The 25,237-nt window shown below is 35.9% G+C and overlaps 1 protein-coding gene across 20 annotated transcripts in view; it reads left to right on the top strand.

The window, feature by feature from the left end:
- The window catches only part of ptk2ab (protein tyrosine kinase 2ab), a 57,804-nt gene that overhangs the window by 15,815 nt on the left and 16,752 nt on the right, over positions 1–25,237 (top strand). For 6 of the 20 annotated variants that reach the window (XM_026283965.1, XM_026283966.1, XM_026283964.1 and 3 more), the window contains 22 exons: positions 3,650–3,876; positions 6,620–6,786; positions 9,645–9,732; positions 10,256–10,335; positions 10,716–10,778; positions 11,649–11,703; positions 13,226–13,366; positions 13,538–13,615; positions 13,697–13,795; positions 13,905–14,022; positions 14,157–14,196; positions 14,527–14,585; positions 15,227–15,244; positions 17,044–17,100; positions 18,613–18,633; positions 19,419–19,516; positions 19,984–20,068; positions 20,500–20,600; positions 22,376–22,491; positions 22,671–22,771; positions 23,121–23,210; positions 23,520–23,724. In XM_026283965.1, coding sequence (XP_026139750.1) covers positions 3,682–3,876; positions 6,620–6,786; positions 9,645–9,732; positions 10,256–10,335; positions 10,716–10,778; positions 11,649–11,703; positions 13,226–13,366; positions 13,538–13,615; positions 13,697–13,795; positions 13,905–14,022; positions 14,157–14,196; positions 14,527–14,585; positions 15,227–15,244; positions 17,044–17,100; positions 18,613–18,633; positions 19,419–19,516; positions 19,984–20,068; positions 20,500–20,600; positions 22,376–22,491; positions 22,671–22,771; positions 23,121–23,210; positions 23,520–23,724 — 2,075 coding nt within the window. In that variant the 5' untranslated portion in view covers positions 3,650–3,681. Of the gene's footprint in view, positions 1–2,014; positions 2,529–3,649; positions 3,877–6,619; positions 6,787–9,644; positions 9,733–10,255; positions 10,336–10,715; positions 10,779–11,648; positions 11,704–13,225; positions 13,367–13,537; positions 13,616–13,696; positions 13,796–13,904; positions 14,023–14,156; positions 14,197–14,526; positions 14,586–15,226; positions 15,245–17,043; positions 17,101–18,612; positions 18,634–19,418; positions 19,517–19,983; positions 20,069–20,499; positions 20,601–22,375; positions 22,492–22,670; positions 22,772–23,120; positions 23,211–23,519; positions 23,725–25,237 lie in introns of those variants that run through there. The other 14 variants (XM_026283957.1, XM_026283958.1, XM_026283967.1 and 11 more) reach the window with 14 other exon arrangements.

The following is a 25,237-nucleotide window of genomic DNA, read 5'->3' on the forward strand; positions in this document are numbered from 1 at the left end:
GGCTGTTGGTGTCTTCTTCTGAGAGACTGAATGTGTGAAAAGAGCCCCTCCATTCATCTTCTCCGTTTAACTTGTAACTGTGGAAGAGGCAAAGAAAAAGACGTAAAGTGAGAAAGAGACATTGAGCAAGACCACTCTCACAATCAGATGTCTCCGCTTACGTTTCTTGAGCTCAGATACAGGGGTCCAGTCTCCCTGGTGGAGACTGAGCTCTTTGAAAAGACCATTGACTGCTGGGCGAAAGATAAGGTGAAGGCAGCACATGTGCTGCCAGATAAAATGAGTATGACACTGATATGTCTAAGCAGTGTCTTCACGTTCATCTATCACTTTCATCATGATGGTTTTTAACAATTGTTTATAGAATGTTTGTGTTCTTGTTTTGTGTGCGTTTTGCTTTAATTCATCTATTTTGACTTTTTTATTTTATTTTGCTTTTGTTTTGCTGTGGCAAGAACGTTTGCTTTAGTTTTATTTATTTATTAGATTTTTTTTTTTTTTTGCTTTAGTTTGTTTTTGGATTTGTTTTTGTGTGTGTTTTGCTTTTTTTGTTTGTTCTTTTTTTTTTTTGCTTTTCTTTAGCTTTTTTCATATTTTTTCTTGTTTTATTTTGTTCGTTTTTTTTTTTTATGTTTTGCTTTGGCTTCCGCTTATAACATTGATTGTCATGTTTTGATCAGAGTACCTGTGTTCCGTCTCAGCAATGAATTTTTGAGCCTCTATAGTCTACACGTCAGTTCAGTAAAAGGAAACAAAGGAGTTGTGGGGTACACATTAATTCACACTTTGGCAGAGATTTTGGAAAATCCTACCAAAGGCAATGAGAACAGAAACAAAGCTTCTCTCTCTTGCCTCTGGTTCAGTCAAGGACATTCATGTGAATAATTTTATGCACAGTGAATGAAAATCATTCAGTCATTTTATATTTCATTCATTGTAATGCCACTGGACCTATTTCCTCTATGGAAATAGCACAGCTAAATATAATACTCTCAGGTGTTACTGTGCAAGCCATATTTAGTGTCAGGATTCATAATGTTTCAGGATCAAGCAAAAGATCTGAGTGAAGTGTGCAGCTGGCTTACTAAACCCCCCATCGTCCAAGACAATATTAAAAGCCCTATGCAGACTATTTTCTCTTGTATATATATCTTCAAACAGGATTTTCAAAAACTATGAATGTCAGTGTAGTAAAAAAGTTGCCAAGTAGGCATGAAACAGAAGTTACAGAGGTCTTGTTTTCACTATCGTGACATAAAAGTGAAATGGCTTCTTAAATGAGAAACAATGTAGGATGGGATGTAATTAGGTCTGTCAGGAATTGATTGGATCGTTGGATCATTTTTGCTTGCTGTTGCTGAAATCTCATGTGAGTGACAGGTTTTACCGCCTTTGCACCAGTGTATATGTCATCTGAGAAGAGAAGATGTGTTGCAAGAAGGAGGGGAAGTTGTTTTAATTAAAGATTACCAGGGCACATGAAATTTCAAAAATTAATGGTGTGAACATATACATCATTTACAGCATATTAAACACTGCGATATATATATATATATAAAAAAAGTCAATTTCATGGTGACTAACTGAAATCAATTTGAAATCGGCTTAAAATTAAACTTAAGATGATACTAGTTTGACTGAATACAGTACATCTTGATTTTCAGTATCTTAGCATTTTAAGCCATATTTTCTCTCTGCTTAAAATAAAAATGGTCATAAACTTGCTATCTTATAATGTATACAAAGACAATATGACTCCCTTATAACTGAGTACTGAATTGGCAAACAATGCTGTTGATGCGATGTGTATTTTTTTTTGCGTGTGGATAATTTTAGTATATTTAGTAATTTTGAGTTTTATCAGAATGATGTAGCGATCCATTATTCAGTTGCTGAATGGTAGAATTTGATTGTATTGTAAATGCTAAGGTCCAGTGTTTTCAGTCAGATGTGTGTGTGTCTGTGTGTGTGAACTCCTCCTCCTGGCCAAGGTCCAATTTAACCATGTGTGTTTACTTGTGGACTAGTTCAGTCATGTGTGTGTATGTAGTCCGGTGCGAGTGCTTGCGGTCTAGCTGCTGGTTTAACCCAAGTGGTGTGATTTTTAGAGCCGTTGAATCCAGGTCTTTGACTCATGACCGTCTTGTGTGGACGCATTGTGTATTCTCCTGGTCTCCTCAGGACAAGCGTACAGGAACTGGATCTCTGGTTACATGAAGCATTGGTCGTTCTGGACACATTATGATAAGCAGGATATGATGTCACGCAGGGGAAGCTTCTAAAAATCGTATTGTCTGCTTGAATATGTGGGAGGGCATTTTATATCTGAAATGTGAACCAAAAGACTGACATTAGTGACAACATGGAGCTTACATTTTGTTGACGTCCTTCGGACCCACCGGATTGCATGTTTGCTTTGGACTTAAGTTGCTTTGCAGGCTCATTGTTCATGTTTTTAGAGGGCAGTTTAAGCCCTGAACTATTGAGATCCATGCTGGCTTGTACCTGCTGGCCCTTCTTTAGAAAAGGTAGGAGAGGGGCTCAAAATGAACTGAAACTAACTAAAATTACATTAAATGTGTCCTATATGCTTACTTGTTGTTTCATGCCGATTTCATTTCCTGTTTGCTGAGTTTGTGTATGTGACCCTAATTTTATTTGTCCTTGTACTTTTTGGTGTCATTTATAGATGCAAATTTATTTGAGCGATTGTAACTGGCAAATATTTATTACATTACTGTTTTTTCCAGTTTTCTGTGTTGAGTACTTGATTCTGATTGGTCAATAATCATTAACGCCCAGTAACTGACCACTCATCTGCTTCGTATTTGGTTTATTTTATTATAATGACCATGTAGGCTTATCGTCACCTTTACACTTAGCTATTCATCCTCGAACCAGAGCTGTAGACACATTGTGTGATTGTTTTGGGCTGATTTAGCTGACATGAAACAGCCAGAAAGTCAGCCATTGTTGTATTGACCTTGCAGCTCTGGAATGCTATAGTTTGCCATCATGGATTGTTGTACTTGAAGTTCTTCTGCCAGAATATCTGACACTATCATAGTCCCCAAGGCCACTCGTCTGGCATGCTTGCAGGAGACATCTGTCTGTCTGAAGTGTTGGTGTCTGGACCTTTTCCTTTATTTCCTCCCAGGAGTCCAACCTTCTGTTAGCGTCTGCAGCATCCTGCTGTAAATTTTGCTCTGACAATTGAATATCAAGCTGATCGTACAGTCTCCTTTATCAGTGTAGATCCAAAGCCTCGGGATTGCTTTGCAGCCATTCATTGTGTTCAGGTGACACCTCTAAACCGATTTGACTGAGAGCTTTCATTGTCTTGTCAGTGTTTTTTGATTCATCTGTGCACTCTGCAGTGAAAATGAATGTTTGTGCTCTGATAAATGGGTATTGCTTTTTATTTTGAACAAGAATATTCCATTATGCAGTGATCTGGTTAATATTATTATAAAACCAAACAGACTGAAGGCATTGCAAAACTGATAGTTCATCCATTTATTATAGCGATCCCATAATCCTTCAGATTGTATTTGTAGCACAAACAATGCATATGTTTTTTTACAGATTTAGTAATTGTTGATTGTACGTCTTTAAGGCCTCTGCAGTGACAATTTCATGTTTTCTTCAGAATATGACAGACAGTTAGCACCCACCAAAGCCATGGCAGCGGCTTACCTGGACCCCAACCTGACCCATGCCCTGAACCAGGGGGTCAAGCCTCGCTTCAGCGCAGGGATGGAGCGGACGGCTGGGGCTCTGGAGCGTGTACTCCGAGTCTTTCACTACTTCGAGAGCAGTAGTGAACCCTGCACCTGGGCCAGCAACATCCGACACGGGGACTCAACCGATGTCAGGGTGAGTCTGCAGATCAGCTGGGTCACACTCCTAATGTTTCCAGGATACAGAATACCATATCGGATCATATCGATTGCAGAGAAAAGAAGAGAAATGCATAGTCATTGTTCACGAAAAATAAATGTTTTTACTTGCTGTGTTTATATGGCAGGTATCAATATTTTCTATTGTAATGTTTTAATATGCATGCAGAATTTTTTTTGAGAGCTTTTTTATTATTATTTTCTTTCAAAAACCTTAATTAACAAACTAACAATAGACTTATTGCACAGTCATATTGCTGATTTTTTTCATTCATCATTATTAAAAGCAGACAGACAACATAATCATATGAGCATTTGTTAAAATAAAATATATAATAAAACATAGTTATTGGCCTAATATCTGAAGTTTTATAAATTGTATATTTGTGTAGGGCCTTATGAAATACATTTAATTTTTCTCAAAATTCAGTTTGTTTTATTTGTTATTATTATTTTTTTCAGTTTTTCAGTCTAATTTTTTTAAGTTTTAATATTTCTAGACACTCTTTTAATGGCTAAATTAAATTATATTAATAATAAAACATGTCTAATTTTTTTCAGTCATGAAACTTATACATTTTAACAGTAATTTATAAAAAGTTTAACAAAACTTAAATTTGAGACCCTATAAAATGTTTGTTTTTTTCTCTCTCTCAAATTCAGTTCTGTATTTACCAAATTCTGTTTTCCATAAATTTTCTGTTTTCCATTTCAATGGTTTCTATAAACTATAACAAATAAAAACTCTCTAAAAAATACTTATTTATTTTTTTCAGAAAATACTGTGTAATGTATTTACATTTTATGCTAAATAAAATATTCCTTAAACATAATAATTTTATTCAGTAGTAATACTATCATTACAATATGTAATATATTTCTGTAACAGTTTCTTCAAGTTAAACCAGACTTTTATTTTGACAGGTTGGTGTGAAGACCTTTTACATTTCTGTTTGTAAATGATATGACAGGATTTTAGTTTTCTCAAAAGAAACTGTAAAATCTCAGTTATAGACATTGTTTGTGATCATGTACTCATACGAGCATCATGTGCGCTTCAGTATGTGTGTGGTAACGAAATGTGTGTGGCCGTTCATACGCACACGCAGAACATGTACGATTTATATTGACCATACTATTTTTGTGGATAATATTCACCCTAGACACTAGACACTAGTCCATATCACATTTTGATTTAAAGGGATACTCCACCCCAAAATGAAAATTGTCATTCATCACTTCCCCCATGTCGTTCCAAAAAAAACCCGTAAAAGCACAAAAGCACAATAAACACATTTTAAGATATTTTGTATGAAAACCGGGAGGCTTGTGACTGTCCGATACACTGCCAAGTAAATAACAGTGTCGAGGTCCCGAAAATTATGAAAGACTTCGTCATAATAGTCCATCTGCCATCAGTGGTTCAACCGTAATGTTATGAAGCAACGAGAATGCTGTTTGTAAGTGAAGAAAACTAAAATAATGACTTTATTCTGATAATGCTTTTATACTTTTCTGGACCTTGACAGTGTAACTTACTTGGCAGTCTATGGAAAAGTCACAAGCCTCCCAGTTTTCATCCAAAATATCTTAAATTGTGTACAGAAGATGAAATAAGCTTTTACAGGTTTGGAACGACATGAGGGTAAGTGATTAAATGACAAAATTTTCATTTTGGGGTGGAGTATCTCTTTAAGTGTACTGACATACTTGTGATTTATCCATCCAAAATTTGACATTCCGTCTTTTACTGTTAATTCCGTTTTTTTGACTCCACTTCAGTACAACATTAGTCTGACAGTTTATACCACAAACATTCCTGTGCAGGACTAAAGAGGATATTTCCTCTGAGCTCCAGGCTTTTCAGCATTATTCAGAATGCAGCTTGCAGTGGCCTAGAACACTCATGGTAAAACCCCTTCAGACAATGGCATGCTATGCTACTCTAAATTATTTAATGAGGTTTGTTTTTGAAGCCAAGTAGCCGTAAGACTTCAAAGCGCATTACCCTGCTTTCATCCTTCACGTGGCTGCCATTGTCCCAGTTCTCTGCTGTTTTATGCAGGTTTACATCTAATGCTGATCAGTCTTATCAGGTCTCAACCTGGGCCAAACTAAACAGACCACTGCCACAGAAACGTCACATTAACTCACAGCACTTCAATAAATGAAACCGATTGAATTGACGTCTAAGATTAAAATTAATGCAGGTGGTTTAGTGTGATAAAGCCCTATGATTAAGCCGGGTTTTCTCTTTTCTTTATTTATTTAGATGTTGTATTAGTAGTCTATGATGTCTGTGAGAAGATAGAAAAGATAACGGGCATCACATATTATTCATCACACACTAATGTGGCTTATCAGTTCTTGCCTGATGGCTCATGCATTTTTCAATTTGCATAATAAATTAAATAACAGTTTTTCCATCCTTTTAGACATCATATATTATGCCTCAGTAGACTCTTGAACATCCTGCTCTCTCTTGACCTCATCCATCTCCTCTCTCTGTCTTACATTGATTTGAACCACACAACATACTGACCCATAACATGACACATTAATCAAAGAAAGATTCAACTGAATCTTTTGTGGCTTTGAGCCCATTCTCTTCAGAATGTTCTCTGACATTTGCTCATTTAGATGTCCTGTCCTGCTTTATATATTTGATGAACTTTATAGAGTGCTATGCTGTCACTAAATGCTTGTGTATGTGTTTTCAGGGCATTATACAGAAGATCGTGGACATCCATAAGGTGAGGTGTGTGTCCTGCTTTGGTCTGCGCCTGAGCCACCTGAGAACAGGTGAAGTTCATTGGCTCCACCCCGACATGGGCGTGTCTCACGTGAGGGAGAGGTACGAGCACAGCCATCCCCAGGACGACTGGAGGTGAGACACTCTTTTAATGCTCATATCATAAGCATAAAACCATTGTTATGGTTAATAGTTAATTTATTTATCAACTGTTTAATTATCAGTTCATATATAAACAGCACAAGGTTGGTTTCTGTTTTTCATCCAATAGCAAACAAGAAGATTTGTTTGGAAAACCTATACTTTCATTAAAAATATGTAACACTTTTTGAAGGAAATCGCTTATGCTCAAAAAGGCTGCATGTATTTGATATTTGCATTAAAAACCATACTTCGGTGAAATAATAAAATTATACATTTTTAAAGATTTAATATATTTAAAATGTAATTTATTCCTGTCCAAAGCTGAATTTTCAGCATCTATTACTCCAGTTGGATCATGTTGCATGATTCTTTAGAAACGAATCTAATATGCTGATTTAGTTATTATCAATGGTGACAACAGCTGTGCTGCTTAATATCTTTGTGGAAACTAATACATTTTTCCTTGAAACGTTATTGTAGTGCATTCTTTGATGAATAGATACTTTAGAAATGTAAATCTTTTGTAACATTATAAATCTCTTTTCTGTCACTTTTGATGAATTTAATGCATCCTTGTTGAATAAATGTATTCATTTATTTCGAAAAGATCAGACTCCAAATTTGAGCAAAGTAGTGTTTTTGAAAATAATTAATTCAGAATGATTTCATAAATCGTAATAGTATATTTTCAAAAATAGTATTAGTAAAATAGTAGTAAAAATTATTTAATTTTGGGAGTCTTGAAATTTATATGTCAACATTATATTGGCCACTTTACCTTTTATATATCAGTATCGACATTGGTCTTTGAAAAATGTGTAGTTTAAATGGCTAGTTTATTTCGAATGTGTTCTCATCATATATTTTTTATATACATTTAAAAATAAAATAAGTCTGTGTGGCTGTACAGGGGCTTAGTACAGATTGCCACCACTTATTTCTGTCATTGTTTCCCCTCCTGCTTGATGTTTCTGTCTGCAATAAAATCAAAACACATCTCACATCTCTGAAATAGCACATCCTTGACACCTGAGACCACTGTGCTGCTGTGGTACATTTATTATCTGTTATATTATTATTTTTATTTTTATTTTTTTAGTGGTTCCAGTTGTAGCCATTGGTCTATTGAAAGAAATTATGGTAGTTCAAGCCTCAGAAAACTCTTAAATTATGCAAAGTTTGCTATGTTTAATTGCATCAAACAGGAGTTCTGTTCCAAAGACTTTACATCCAGTATGTGCCATGTTATATCTGGGTCACGCTTGTTTTATGAGGGTGACTCTGCACATCGTTCTGTTGTAAAGCATTATGGGAGTGAATGTGCTGTTCATCTTTATAGGATGAAAGGATGATATAATGGCTTATGTATAATTCATACAGTGGGGGTGCATAATTCTGCATCACGATGAGGTTGACATAGTGGGTGGAGCTCACATGAATGTGGCTCATCGTAGTGAGTTTTATCTTAATGAAGCTAAATAAAGCAGTCTGTGCTTAATTGCTCTATTATTTATATTCCATTCACGCAGCTGGGGGCTTGTTTCACCCATCTTCTTTCTTCAACCGTTCATTATGAATGAATGGGCTTTTTATGCGTTTACGGGAAAGTCCGCAGTTCAAAGCATGAGCTTGAGTCTCTTTGCCCTCCAGCATGTCTTCATAATGAAAAACAGAGCCTTCATAATACATGCAGCATTTGCTTTAAAGCAAGACATTTTACCCTCTGCAAATGCAGATCAGCAGGTTAAATCCCTCCTCTTCAGTTTCTGCAGAAATGGAAAAGAAACGCATAGGATTTAACTGAAGGCTACCTCTTGTTTTTTTATTGTCTATGATCATGTTTCCCACATGGAATAATGTTATTATTCAGCACAGCCTAAAGTACAGTGGGATAAACTGATATTAAACCATAAATCCGGACTGGTTATATTTTTTAAACTTTACTGTATTGGTGGGAATTTGTTCTAGTATATGTAGAACAATGCTGTTGATATTTGTATGGGCCTGGTCATTAAAGGGACAGCATTTCTACAATTGGATAGGTATTGAAGCTGATGCAAATCTTTGCACTACTCAGATTTTTGTCAAGTCAAATGCTGTAGAGTGAACGAAGAACTGAAGGGAATAGTTGACTCACAACCACAAATGGAAATTTGCTTAAAATCCTCACCCTTACGTCATCGAAGATGTAGACGAGCTTGTTACTTCAGAAAAGATTTAGCATGACATCACTTGCTCAGTAATGGATCCTCTGTAGTGAATGGGTGAAACTCAGTTTGTCTTCACGCTTGTGCATTATGTTTGAGGCAGATGGCACAGGTACATCATCCCAAGCCAATTTAGAGAACATTGTTTTGAACGTGTGAGGCAGGTGCCGCAGCATTCTGGCTTCTGCTCAGGTAGAGGGATGTGTAAAACTAATTTAGCGTAATTGAGAGCAGACCGTAAACCAGCTGTGAGAGGACGGGTGTGATTTTTTTACCTCCCAGACAGACAGCTGCTGAGAGCAGCCACTAATACTGCCGTAATTGTGTTGTCTGGCAGACTTTAGAAGATCTCGTCTCACCGGCATCTCTAATCAGTCACATATGAAAGTGAAGATGAGTAACGAGTGCCATAATCTGAACCATCATTGTTGTTAAAGATTCAAAACACACAGTGAAGGTGTTCAACCCGAGGGCTCGGTTTTCTAAAGCATCTGTTGTGATTGGTCAGGCTGGATGACAGCTGCCAATCATTGATGATCCCCTGTGATTGATATTCCCGAGGGGATATTTTGTAGGTAGAGCCGACAGTATGTGGAGATGTCTTTTAATTAGATCATTTCTTTTCCTCTCTCTTCTCTCCAGATATGAGCTACGGATTCGATACTTGCCTAAAGGATTTTTAAACCAGTTTACTGAGGACCAGCCAACTCTCAACTACTTTTATCATCAGGTGAGGGATAGTTTAATCTGGCAGCCTGTGTACTGCTGCCAAACCTTCTGCGACTGTCTCCCTGTATAGACACTTCCTCCCTTTTGTCTATCCTCTGCTCGAGCAAGTCGCACAAAACCTGTGAAGAACATGCCTGGGGCATATTTCACCCCAAAATCAAAAAAAGCTATAAATTATACTTGTTTCTTTGGGGTGGAATATGACCCTTTTCTGTGAGATTCACCCACAGAGTGCATTAACAAAAGAAACAGAAAGGTGGTTCAGTTTTCAAGGCTCAAAGTCTGTAATTGCTGTAATCCCTGCCAGGTTACAAAGATCTAAGCATAAGCCATGAAGATGTTTTTTCATGACTAGCAAATTAGCTCTGTATTATGCATGCTTTATTTATTTGACATGAAGTATTGGTCTGTTCCAGAGGAGGAGTGTATTGATAAGTTCATTATGTCATTATTCACTCTGTATGGTCAGTGTTGTGTTGTGTCTTTATCCTTGCCAAGCCTAATACACATCTCTCTGTGCACAGGTGAAAAGCGATTATATGATTGAGATTGCCGATAAAGTGGATCAAGACATTGCACTTAAACTAGGCTGCCTTGAAATTAGGTATGTGTTATACACCGTATACACTGTTCAAAGGTTTGGGGTTCAGTAATTCATCAAAGAATCGTGAAAAAACATATGGCTGTTTCTACAGAATTATTAAGTACCACAACTGTTTTCAACATTGATAATAAAAACATTAAATGTTTCTTGGGCATCAAATCAGCATAACAGAATGATTTCTGAAGGATCAAGAAACACTAAAGGTTAGACACAGAAAGTATTGAGTATTTTTTATCTAATAAATAGTGTTGGTGAGAGATTTCTTTAAAAAAGATTAGAAAATATCACCCACCCCAAACTTTTCAACAGTGGTAAAAATAATTAAATGTAAGTGTTTTGCCATGATTTTTAACAAATCACTTTCCTCTTCTCCTTTACAGGCGGTTTTTCAGGGACATGCGTGGAAACGCCCTGGATAAAAAATCGAATTATGAATTATTAGAGTAAGTAATGCTATGTTTGGATCATTGGTGCCCAGTTCTCAAATTGTGTCCATGGTGAAATAAATTATATAATATATTTTTTATTTAACTTGAGGGATTGTAGTGCAATTAATTTTGGTGTTTTTCACCTTAGAGTAAAAAAATAGTTGTAAGAAAGGTAAAAAAAAAAAAAAAAAAAAAAGGCTTTACATTGTTTTGTGAGAAAGTAGAATTTTGTCAAGTGTGAAGTCAAAATTAAGAGAAATCTGGAGGTAGAAGGTTGCAGTTGTGAGAAATACAAGAGCAATAGAAATAGTCACAGTTGTGAGAAAGAGTTGCAAGTACCAAACATGGACTTCCATTGGGAAACCTGGCTTAACGCATCAAAAAATGTGTTCTCTCAATAACTGTCATGACTGAAGGATTAACATTTTTGCAATGTGCCTGGACATTGTTTGAAATTAAATTCTAATTGGTTCTTATTCTCATACTACTGCAGTGTTCACTTACGACGTAATGCTGTTAGTGTACGTCAAACCAAGCTCATACTGGACTGAAAGGAGTACTGTAGTTCTTTGAACCTTGAGAGGATTTCTCTCGCTCACTTTTTCTTTCAAATTGTGTGTATATGGGTCAGAATAACTAGTCCGTGTTGCATGGCCCTCTGAAACCTGTCTGATCTATTTTTAGTAGAGTATAATTGATCTTTGCGTATCTCCTGCAGTGGTGCAGGGTCTCCATTTCTGTAGTATTGCTTTACACTGGAAGAGACCATAATCTGTAATAATGGCTCAGTCACCAACAAGTTGCTGTCTTTTACCCCAAAAATCTCTTTTTTTTGCTTTCTTTCAAAGACTGAAGTCAGTTTCGTTTTTTTTTTTCTCCCTGCAGGAAGGACGTTGGTCTGCGGCGATTCTTTCCAAAGAGTTTATTAGACTCAGTGAAGGTAATAAGACATTTCTGATGCTCCTGCGATGTCTTCCTCAAAACGGTGGTTGGCTTGATTTATTGGATGTGAGAAAATGCTATTGTTCAGGCAAAATCAATGTTATTACCTGGCTGGCTTCCTCTGTGGTCTCACACCCCTGAGATGTTTTGGCCCAGTTCTGTTTTCCTTCTCTTTCCGAAGAAGCCACTGAAGGGAACCGTTCTAATGAAATGCAGTTTGCCAGAGAGCCAGTTTCCTTTTCCTCCTGACCTATCTAGTCCCTTTCAGTCTTTCAGTATGCGGTGGCATAGTGTCTGCTGTTATTTTAGCTATTTATGTAGTAAAATTTGGAATAGTATTTATTGTGAATATTTCTATACAGAGAAATTGACATGGTTTTAACACTTTTAAAGGAAAATAATACAAATAAATGTATGTAAATATTTATTTTAATATTAAAAAACTAAAACAGAAAATATTCGAACTTCCACATATTATGCAGTTCACCTTTGCAGTTGTGCAGTGATGAACCGCACATATTCTTCTGCTCGTTGCATCATTAATTGTTCAAGTAAATTTGAATTCTGTGCGCATTTGGGAATTGAGATTGAGAATGGAAATGGTGTTGGTGTATTTGCATTCCCGAGGGATTTTCCTGTTCTTTATTAAAGGAGATTTCCTGCATATTTTGTGCCTTTCACTCTCTTCTGCTCTGGCTCTCTATATTATACATTCTACCCCCAAAGCAGCCCAAAATCACCTCCTTTTCATTGGTTGCCATGGAAACCCAAGCCCATGTCAAGAGGGAAGAGAGAATTACCGACCAGTTTTGTTTTGTTTTTTTTTAAATTTGAGAATCTTTAGATTTCCAAATATTCTAGATCTCTCAATGAGAGGACCCTGATTCTAGCTTACTAATTATCATCTCTTAATAATGACTACTTTTTGATGATGTTTACATAATTTGGCAGGGCTTGTTTACACCATTAAAGATTGGTTTGAAAGCTATTAGAAACCTGTCTGTCATCTTATATTTAGATTAAGATTACCCCTTATTGAGAGAAAATCACATCATAATTCTGCAAAGACAGTTTTATTCAAACTTTTAGTGATTTTTCTTTGCTATGGTCTTATACTTGTGCCATCAGAATGATTCACGGGCCTCGATTCCTTCTCTATGAAGAAATATTGGTTTACAGAATTAATTTATAAATGCCTTTTCCTTTAAAAGGGTTCAAATGTCCTTGTTTGTTGCATTAGGGTTCTTGCCGTCTGTACCTAAAGGTGAAGTGTGTCAGTTTTGCACCAGGCAAGACCAAACAGGTAGTTGCTCCTCAGATGTGTGCCATTGATTGAGCAGTATTGCGAAAAACAAAGCAGTATTTCACAGTGTTTACAATCTTTCTAAAGTCATCTTATGAATGGCACGTAGTTGGCACTAATCTCTGCTAGAAGAAACTGTTTTATCTCCAAATGACTCACAAGGGTTTATAACTGATATTATGATTTAATTACAAGCCACTGTATTTTGTCTTTGCAGGCTAAATCCCTGCGCAAACTGATCCAGCAGACGTTTAAACAGTTTGCCAGTCTGAACGATGAGCAGTGTATCCTCAAGTTCTTCGAGATCCTTTCACCTTTACACAGATTTGATAAGGAGTGTTTCAAATGCGCTCTCGGGGTGAGTTGAGTTTAGATGTTAATGAATTCAAGATGGTAGACTACTTTAATGGTCTGCAGTGTCCTCTGTTGGCTGAAAGATGAATAACAATATGGTTTTGACATCAGATTGCATTGTATTTATCAGTTTGTGTGTGTTTGTGTTGAATGTGTCTGCTGTTGTGTGTGATAGTCAAGCTGGGTGATAGCAGTGGAGTTGGCCATCGGACCCGAGGAGGGCATCAGTTATTTAACGGACAAAGGCTCAAATGTAAGTACTGCGTGGTTCGATGGATGAGGGACTGGAATGATAGACGGTTGGACAGTGAATCTAATGTCTGTTTCTTTGTAGCCAACACACCTCGCTAACTTCACCCAAGTGCAGAGTATCCAGTTCGAGGAGCGAGATCGGAAGGGAACGCTGCAGTTAGATATAGCTGGAGCACCTGAGGTAACTTCCACACACTGGTTTCAGTGTATCATCTCGTCTTACATGTGGTGGATTTTATACATGGATATGGTGCCGTGTGGGATCTTGTGTGTTCTTGTTCGTTTTCCAGCCTCTGACGGTAACAACTACGGCACTGAACACAGCAGAGAACATGGCCGATCTCATTGATGGTTACTGTAGACTTGTTCATAGAACTTCTTCATCGTTTATCGTCCGTGTACAGAAAGGTGAGAACACAGAAGCATTCAAATTGACAGCCTAATCTTAATAATGTTAATAACATTTTACAGTTTTACTGTTTGTTATTTGATTATTATAATTTTTTTTAATCAAATTTGTTTTTCTCAATGTTTGTTAACAGAAGGAGAGAGAGCTCTTCCATCTATCCCAAAGGCTCCAAAGTAAGTTGCATGGTACTACACCACTTTTTCCCCAATATTTTTTCATTAGATAGATTCGGTTAATCTTTTTGGCCCTCTTGTTGCTCCTTTGGCCTCTTTGGTGCAGACATGTGGAATCTCTCAGTGTACCTTCAACTAATCTGACCCACAGCCCAGCTCCCATTAACGTGGCTGTGGTAGTGCCCATCTGTTATATCACCCCCCCGTGCACGCTAATGGAACAGACCCACACTGTGGTTTCAACACAGATCAGTGTGGAAAAGGTCATGCTGTGATTAAGTTTGGTTTGAAAATGTACATGATTCATCCTCTTCAACCTCTGTCACACAGATCAGCAAACCATGAGAAACGGTTGCAAGGAGTCCGGGCCAAAGCCATCTCCGTTTCAGGTAAGACTCATCCAAGAGGACTGAGATGTTGACCTCACATTTTCATTGATGATTAACTTAATCCAGAACTAAGTCCAACCATGTTGTGTAGCTGCTCGGCAATTCTTAATTCAGAGCAGTTCTAGTCAAAATGCATGGCTCTTGTCTTGTTTCTAAAATGCTGGTCAACATTGCAATTCTAAAATACTCTCAAACCTGCTGAAGTTTACTGGGGCATGTTTTTATTGTATTATAGGGACTGAAAGTCCCAACAAGGATGGTTAAACATGAAGTCACCTGAATTAAAAGGGTCAACAGTCCCCACAAGGAAATGGCTTAATGAAAGCACTAAAAAAGTCTTAATTAAAATGCAAAAAGGTTTTTTATAAAAATAGCATTAGCTCAATGTAGTAACAGTGCAAGTCACTGGAAAGTCCCCACCTTGACAGTGCATGTGTTTTTAGTATAACCTACAGTATAAGAATTATCTGTTGATAATAATGGTTTGGGGCTTGTTTTATTGCTTTGTGTAACAACCATGAAATACTCTTTCATTCTGTTGCCTCGCCTCAGTAATGTCTTTTGATGGAGACATTAATCTAATGCTTTCTCTTTCTGTCCTTCTCTCTTTCGAATCTTTTGCATGCTGATTGGATCCACAGATGATATTGGTGGGGATGGTAAAGTCCAATTTTAATATGTCTTATTTCTGAGTTGAGCGGGGCAAGATATTTCATATTCACAATATACTTTACAATCTTGATTCGTCTTGTGATTTTCCGCAGAGGTTTTTTTTTTTGGGTGATAAAATGCAACAATGTGAATATTCCAATGAGTCCAATGCACTTAAGTTTTCCATAGGTACTGATTTTACTCCCTCTTTATCTTGTGACTTGATAATATCACATTAATGATAATATAACTTTACATTATAAAAAAGTAGTGTGTATCAATTTGAATTTCAGATTCTCTAAATCAGTTCAAAACTGATTTAATTATTCATTTGCACCATCACTCAAAAATGTTCACAAAAATCTCCACATGGCATTTTTTTTTATTATTATAAAATGTTGTAATCTACATTTAAAGGTCCATATTACAGTTAATTATTTTTATGAAAATAATTGAAAAGCAAGTTGGAAAACATGCCTTGATTTAATGTATTTGGCATATTTCTACTTTTTTGACGTTTTGCCAAAATAATTGTTATAGCATTAGATATTTTGAATATTGTCAAAAATGTTATTTTAATACATTTAAACTATATTTAAACTCAAAATATGTTATTTTATCATTTTAAAGCAACGTGTATTGAATATCATCGAACATAAGAAAAATAGATATTAGTTACTTTAATATATTTTAATCATTGTATTATTACATATAAACCGGACAAACACACAGACACACACACACAGATAGATAGATAGATAGATAGATAGATAGATAGATAGATATTTATATTTGACTATTATATAAGATGTATTTTTAAAAAAGGACATAGACAACGACATCAAAACATCCGGAGACAATGCATGTTATTTCTAGGACACATATCATTCCAATGTTTGGTTATTTTCCAGAAACTGTAAAAAAAAAAAAACAGATTCCAAATTTGATTGAAGTCCTTCAATTTGCCCTTTAAGAAGATGCAGTTTTTCCTTTAACCGGACTTCATGCAGTTGAATACTAACTCAACACAAGATTTATTTTTCACAAATGAGTGCAAAAAGAATATTAAGTATAAATCAAAGTGAGATTTTCTGAAACCTCAGAAGAAAAGTGAAAAGTTGCTTGCTTCAGTGTTTTTCTTTTTGATAGCACAGTTTTGAGTGCATTCAGTTCCCATGTTTCAGTCCTGTGAACTCAAGAAAAACAAAATACCTAGGTGTGTATCTGTGATCTCTCGCAGCAGTAGCTTACAATGGAATTTGATGTTTTGATCTGATAAAACTAGTCCGCTTTATCTACTGAAAACACACATCCCTTTCTCCCACAGTAAGGGGAAAGTGTTTGCTCACAGCGCTCCACTCACGAGACTTCACTGACAGTCAATACGAGCTGTCAGAATTGGTTGACTTTTGCCACATTGCTGCGTAGAGAACATTTATCAAAACTTTTTCCTTAAAACCAGACAGGACAGACACAATAGCTGTCAAATTACCCATGACTTCATCTGTTTTTCCCAATGACACCAATGCTTTGGAAAGACCGTTCCCCTCTCAGCTCTTTAGACACACTCAGATATCACAGCTGTGTGGATGTGATCGAAGCCAGCTCAAACTCCTGCAGGATACATAGACACCGAAACACTTTTAAACTTAGCACTGCGGCGTTAATGGCAAAGAGACGACATGTGTAATTGCCAAGGAGTGTGTGAGTTGTGCCGGAGATGAGAAGACGTGTTTCTGGTTTTGGAAGGGCTGTTTTTAGCTGGTCCTGGTATGTTTGGACTTAAAATACTGTTTTCCCTTTTCAGAAACAGACGACTACGCTGAGATCATTGACGAAGAGGACACATACACCATGCCTTCCAGTGAGTATCACAGGTTCATACTGATCTCAGACCAGGATTATGCTGCTCTGGCTTAAAATCACAGTAAAACTAATTGGGCGAGAATTTTTTTAAAAATGTTTTCCATGAATATTAACTAAAATTGTATACTGTGAATATTTCAGGTCATCTTAAATGACTTGAAGTCTATAAATCTGGAAAATACACAACATATACAGTTTTTATAAGTTAGTTCAGCTGCTTTAAAAGCATCCTCTAAAGCAAATATCACTCTACACATTCTCCTAACCTACTTCCTATTATCTACCTGACTTTAGAACAGGTTGTTTGGGATCGCAGGGACAGAAGCTCCTGAGACGTTTATAGCTGCTTGAGTCGGTGTCGCTTTCTGCTTAGCTGTTCGTTTAGGTCTGAAACTGAACTCTGGAGTAGCGTGGAGTTCAGTTTTGTTTATTCCTTTCTATGCGCTTGTGTCTCAAACGTCATTTGCTCAGTGTGGGTTTGGATGGAGGAAGCTGTATTGTAATAATAGAACTAATTCCTTGTATTGACTGGCACTGGGCACATGGACTTTGTGCCATGTTCTTAAAGGACACATGAGAAAGGCCCAGTGCAGTGGTGAGCAAGCACTGAAATGGATATGATCTTAAATGGCCATTTTATTAATGGAACAAACATTTAGCTTCGTCATAATGTTATTTTGGGTAAATTGAGTAGATCATTGAAAAGAAAGTCTTGGCACAATCAAGACTTGAACCTAAGCATGTGCACTATTGTGCCATGCATCGGAGAACATAATTTATTTAATCAGATAATTTCATATATTTTTATTGATGTTCTTTTATGTTCGTATTCCAAAATAATCTTTTATTTGAATTTTTTTTTCTTATAGCAAACCAGTTTTAGGCTAAAATTACAGTAATTTCAATTGTGCATTTTATAAAAAAAAATAATAAATAATAATAATAACAATAATAATTTAAAAAAATATATATATATATGTATATGTAATTCTTTTTTTATTACCTGAATTAAGACATTGTTTATATATTAATATAACATTCTTCTTGTGCCATTTTATGTTATTGAAATAACATTAAGCATTATTATTAAAAGTTTGATTTGAATTTTAAATCATTTGTATTTTATTTGCCCTGAAACTTTTTAAATATATTAATATTTTTTTTAAACAAATTAACAAAGTTTTTTTTCTTCATAATACAGATTTCACTGCTGCACAGGATATCATTTTTTCTTTGCTTATTTTCTCTACAGGCGGCATTGTTTTTAAGGAAATTATGCGGTTTATTATTAAATAATTTGCCCACAACTGTGAAATTAACCCATAAGTCACTGGGCCTCAATAACAATAATAACAATAACAATACTTACTATTGGGTTTTTGTAAACATTGCTTTGATTAATTAAAATGTATTTTTTTTATAAAAGATAATTATTATCAGTTAATGATGACCTCAATGTTATTCAGTGTTATATTTGCCACTTTGTTTTCTCTCATTATTGGCACAACAGAATATTATGGACTAGGTGAAGGTAAAGCTGTTTCTCTTGCTGTTTTCATTCCCTTTCCTCCATATGCTTGAGACTTCGTGTGTGACGGTGGGGCCTGTGTGTTGCTTTTGCTTTGCCTGTTTGTTTCTTGTGGTCGAATCTTTATATATTTCTTTATTTCCTAATGTTGTGAACAGAAATCATTGTTTTTTGGATTTGTACACACATGCAGCATTTTAACTGACACCTTCGATTTCCACTGAAGGTGCTCCGAAATGGCTTTGACACTTTTACGTATGGATGTTCAAAGGGCTTGTCAAGTGATTCTTGATTTGTTCTTCTTAAAGAGAGAGTTCAACCAAAAACCACAATTGTGTCATTATTTACTCAAACTCAAGTTGTTCCAAACTAATTTCCTCCTCCTGTTGAACATAAAAGAAGATAGTTTGAAGACCAACAGTAACCAACAGTTGCTGGTCCCCATTGACTTTCATAGAAGAAAATAGTATGCATGTCAATGGGGACCAGAAATGGTTTGGTTTTCCCACACCTTTGAGTGTGACTTTTTTTGGTGAACTTTCATTTTAATAAAGAACCTTTAGTACATTTTCTTCACTGAGTCTTGTATGCATTTTGGATTACTTATTGGGTTGGTATGGCATGTATGGGATGGATTCGATATTGAAAAACGTTCTGTATATGAACTGATTCAGAATTGCATGGTGTCTTTTCTTTTTCTGAGTACATGGTGGAAAGTGGCCTTTGCTAATCATATATGAAGTGATATGTTTAAGTGTTGACTGGGACTTGACCAATTTGTCTTTCAGCCAGGGACTATGAGATCCAAAGAGACAGAATTGAGCTGGGACGCTGTATAGGTGAAGGCCAGTTTGGAGACGTCCATCAAGGGATTTACATATGTCCGGTATAAATGACTTTTATTGCATTTTATTGATTCATTTAACTTGTATATAACATACTTATTTATACTACTGCTTGAAAGAAGTAGGTTATGCTCACGAAGGCAGCATTTATTTGATCAGAAATACGGGAAAACATTGTAACAATTTAAAATAACTGTTTTCTATATTCATATATTTTCAAATGTATTTATTTCTGTATTGGAGGCCATTACTGTTCAGTATTTAAAAGAACAGCAAATTTCAGCCAATTTAAAATGGATTTCTTTTTTTGTAACAATGTAACATTTAAACTGTCACTTTTGATTTAATGCCTCTTTAGTGAATAAAAATATTAATTTCTTCAAACAAACAAAAAATCTTTCTTTAATCTGTATTTGTGTGATGATGATGAAGACTTTTACTTTGCAAGAAATGACTAATGTTGTATACTGTAAATGTCTGAAAGCTTTTCATTTTTCTGTGCTCCCAGGAGAACCCAGCTCTTTCTGTGGCGATAAAGACGTGTAAGAATTGCACCTCGGACAGTGTTCGAGAGAAGTTTCTCCAGGAGGCCTGTGAGTGTCAAATCATTGATACCCAGCATGGCTGTGTCCATCAGCATTCCTGCACTGTAATTGAGAGGAATGTGTTTTGGATAGTTGGTGCCGAAACTCCAAACGTTTTCAGAATCTGGAGTTAATAAGAGCACAGCTGGTAGCTTTTGTACACCCGAACAGGTGCTGGTATGTGTGTGAGAGTGAGAAAAAGTGAGGCACTAATAAACAGAACATAATGTTTTTACCACAGCTTTTGGAGCCTTCACCGATCATTTGATTTAAGTGTATAATTCAGTTATTTTGTCTGATTTAGGTACACAAGATGCCCATTCCACAATTTTTGAAATCACAAAAAAGTGTATTTCTTTCATAATAAATGCATTATGTATGCTGCTAAAATGTCATAACATATGATGCTGGATTAATTTTGTCTCGATATGTTCCAACAGTGACCATGCGACAGTTCGATCATCCGCATATTGTAAAGCTGATTGGGGTCATTACAGAGAACCCCGTGTGGATCATCATGGAGCTTTGCACGCTGGGAGAGGTGGGTTTTTCGATCTGGTTTATGTGTAATGGTTTGATTTGGGATTGGGGGAGCGGTTGGTGCACACCTTCAATCTCCATAGGAACGTGACCTGATATTAAACCCATTAAACTCATATTATTCACAAAGATAGCAGCCGGGTTAAGGCTGGAGGAATCCATCATGACTGCTTGTCTCATAAACCGGCCATAAAGGCATAGTAAAGATGATTGCTAGGGGTGGCTGTATTTCATAGCACGTCTCCGATGATTTAAACCTTACTGAGACGCTCTGTGTGCATAGGGCTTTCAGATGAAAAACAGTTACCTGGTAAATAGCTAAAGATAGGTCTGAGTTTGTTTTAGCAGGGGTCCTGCATCAAGATAAAACGGTTGTTCTCAACCTCTTTTTAACTCCGAAGCCCGAGACAATATTCAAAGCTATATAAGCCAATCTAAGTTATATAAACTCAAAATATGATGTAAATTGTACATCTTCATTTGAGTGTTTTTTTTAGCATTTTAATTTAAAATGTTAATATCTATAAATGTAAATAGTTTTAAGACTTTAAGGGACTTAAAATTAAGTTTGAGGCCATTTGAAGTCCTTGCTCACAGCTGGTTTTAATATCTAAAGCACTTGCTGTTGACACATAGCGTAAAAAAATTTAAATAAGACAAAAACACAAGACAATGTAACAAATTCAAATCTTTTAGAAAGCATTGTAAATAACATCTAAAAGTATGGGTAATATATAAAAATGTGTTTCCATCTCCTTTTATGTGATTAACCCTTTTTCGATTAACGTTTTTGCAAATTAAGGGAGTTTTATTCAAAATTATCACTTGTTTCTGATGCATTACGTCAAAATGCACATAAAAACAGGGTGATGGAAACAAACCTAATGATGCTATCATTTGTGTTAAAGGAGCCTCGACCAAGTATTGAGTGCATAAATGAACATACTTTAAGGAACTTGAACTTTTCTGTTTTGCAAATCCTTTTTTTTTTTTTTTTTTTATTGATCTTAGGAAATATTCTAATATTTTGAGATACTGGACTTTTGACTTTCATGAGCTGTAAGCACTAATAAAAAAAAAAAAAAAAAAAAACTTTTGAAATGTTTTACTTTACATGGAATTAATCTAGAATACTGTATATGAAAGTTTCACTTTTTGAAATAGGTTTCGAAATAAGAATTTTTTCTTTTTTGAGATGCACGTGTGTGTGTGTGTGTGTGTGTTTGTTTGCATGCATGTATTTAAAGTGGCAAGCAGTTAAAATGTTCTGTTAATTTAATCAAGCAACTGTATTAAATATTAGGTTGTGCAACCTTAACATTATCTGCGTATGTTATTTTAGCTGTCATTTAATTATCAGTTGCAGCATGGCAGGCATATCCAAGATGTTCCCAGAATAGTGTATATAATGTATGTAAAAACGTACAGTTCACCCATTATTTTTAAAGCCCTGTTTAGTCAAAGTTTAAACTCCTTTCAGTACAGTGGTTGATTGACAGGAGGCTAGACTGTCCATAGTGCATTAAAATGGATAAACATTAACATTACACGAATTTGCTATTGACTGTGAGTGGAGGAAAGCGGTTGAACCTCATTATTAGCGCTGATATATAGATAGATACACAGTACTGTAGTTTCCTTTGACCAATCCAACAGCACCATCTAGTGCTCAGTGTCAATTTAGTTTTCTGTGAATTTGCAAAAAGCTCTTGAAATACTTTTTCTGGAGTCACCAATCATATTTCTGAAAATATGTTTTCCTCTTTTGCTTTTCAGTTGCGTTCCTTTCTTCAGATTAGGAAGTACAATCTGGATTTAGCATCACTCATCCTGTTTTCTTACCAGCTCAGCACAGCTCTTGCATACCTGGAGAGTAAACGCTTTGTTCACAGGTAAGTGTCCACGTCATGCAGGCCGTCATAATTGATCATGATCAGTAGCCATTTCCTGTTGAACATTTCTGCAGACAGGATCCTCATCTAGTAGCATTTCTGCATACGTATTTATTATGGAAATAAGGTAGAAATAAAAAAAAAAACCTAATTCTAAAGTAAATTATCTCATTTTTCAGGGACATTGCAGCACGGAACGTTCTGGTGTCCTCAGTGGACTGTGTGAAGCTGGGAGACTTTGGTTTGTCAAGATACATGGAGGACAGCTCTTATTATAAAGGTATTAATTTACCCTCTTTACAGATCAGAAAGACATGTGAAACATTCAAAATAATATATATTAAACGAAATATGAAAATTAAATTAATTGTATGATATTTTTTATATTACTGATTAGCAGCAAAAGCATTGACAGTAAATCTGAGTTCTTTCCTACTTTAAATTGTGCTACATTTATGTTCACAAACCATAATAAAAAGAGTGTTATCGTCCGCTTGTGTGAATGCTAATATAGTTTGAATTATCAATATCTTTCTTGGTGTGAATGAGCCTTTACTTCTGACTGAATGTACAGATCTCTCCTCATTTTCATTCACTCTCATTGTCTCTTTCTCTCTCTCTCTTCACAGCCTCTAAAGGAAAACTACCTATTAAATGGATGGCACCAGAGTCAATAAACTTCAGACGTTTTACCTCAGCCAGCGACGTGTGGATGTTTGGTGAGTGTGTGTGTGTGTGTGTGTGTATGTTTTACTGTCTCTTGTGCATGTTCAGACAATGAAAAGTTAGCATTAGCATTATGCATGCAGTGCATTTGGGGCATTTCTAAAATGTGTGTAACGAGAGCCTTTTTCCGAGTAGAATTGTAATTTTTCCATTTTGTGTGTCTCCCTATTTAATTAATAGTCTAGATCAGGAAGTGACAGCTCCTGTTTTATAGCCAGCTTTAATTAGTGCTAAAGTTGAGTCATTAGAGGAGGAATCTTGCAGTATTCTTCATGTGTATCTATCCTCACTCTGTGTTTCAGGGGTGTGTATGTGGGAGATACTAATGTATGGAGTGAAGCCGTTTCAAGGCGTGAAGAATAACGATGTGATAGGCCGGATTGAGAACGGCGAGCGTCTGGCAATGCCGCCCAACTGCCCACCAACCCTTTACAGCCTGATGACTAAGTGCTGGGCGTATGACCCCAGCAAACGACCACGATTCACCGAGCTCAAAGGCCAACTAAGGTCAGTCCACACAACTTTGCACAAATTTTGCTCCATTCGTTATGAACCGCTACTATTGATTCAGTTATATTATTGAATTGTTGGTCATGGTTTTGAATATTTCTTTGTTTGCATATGTAAGACTTGATATATTAGTGGTCATCTCCACATTTACATTCACCCTCCTGGTTTAGAGTCTCATGACCACAGTAAATGAAACTGCCTAACAGCAGTAGAGGGCGCTGTAATGCTCTAGATGTCTGACTACAGTGATTTTGTTTAAAGATGGCTTTGTACAGCAAGTAGAGATTCAGCCCAACATTAACCCATACTTGATTGAGAATAGACCTGTAAAGCAATTTACAGGAATATGACAGCAAAACTGTAGTTTGCTTCCAATGGTCATTTACTAATCTGGTTTACGGCTGAATGGGCTCCTTTACATAGCTCTGTGTATATTATAAAGCTGTCCGTATCTGTATGTGCTTTTTAACATTTTCTGAAGTTCAAGAGACAACGTCAAGACGTCAAGCTGATGCACACTGTAATTAGAAATAATTTATTTACTTTACTCTTTACTAGTTGGTGTCGTTACATTGGGTTTATACTAATGTTGTACTTTTTTATTAATCAGGGCTGCATGATTAATCGCATGCGATTGTCATGCATGTCTCGTCAGTAAAGCTGGTTCTGTGATTAGCGGTAAATGTCCATCACATGCTTTCAAATGGAGCGGCACTTAATATACAGAACCGTAGTTCGCTGACAAGCTACGCAATATCGCGTTCATAACCGCATTCGATTAATCTGCGATTATGAACGCGATATGAGTAAGTGCCGCTCCATTTGAAAGCCGCTAATCACAGAACCGGCTTTACTGATGAGACACGCGAGACAATCGCATGCAATTAATCGTGCAGCCCTACTATTAATCGCAAATCAAAAAATGTATATGCATATTTTACGCTTTACTTTTCACTTTTTATATTTAGATTATTAATATTTATTTAAAACAAATATTCACTGAACATATTAATTCAAAATATTATTTTATCTGTTACACTATTTTTTTTTTTTTTTTTTTTTTTTAAATCCCCCAACTGCACTACTTGCATTTATTAGTTTTTGGGAAAAATCTTAATTTTAATAATAATTTATTCAATGGATCATCATTGAAAGTGAAAACATTTAGAACGTTAAAAATATCTTGTTCTTATTTCTGCTTCCAATAAATGCTGTTCTTTTTAACAGAAAACTGTTATTTAAAATTGTACTAATAACATTATTAATTAATTAACATTATTAAACATTGATACATTTTAGTGATCATAAACTTTTGAATGGTAGTGTATATATTGTATATTCTCAGTGTGAGCACTCAGAAGGGCATTTTAGAAGAAGTTTAGTCCCGTTAAGCCTTGATTCACCGCCTGCATGTCTATTTCACTTCCCGTCTGGACCTGATTTCATTGTTGCACTGTCCACTATGAGAAAAATCATACTGTTCTTCTTTTATTCTCCAGTTTTTATCTCT

This window comes from Carassius auratus, chromosome 16 (assembly GCF_003368295.1).
Source record: "Carassius auratus strain Wakin chromosome 16, ASM336829v1, whole genome shotgun sequence".
Taxonomy (NCBI): Eukaryota; Metazoa; Chordata; class Actinopteri; order Cypriniformes; family Cyprinidae; genus Carassius; species Carassius auratus.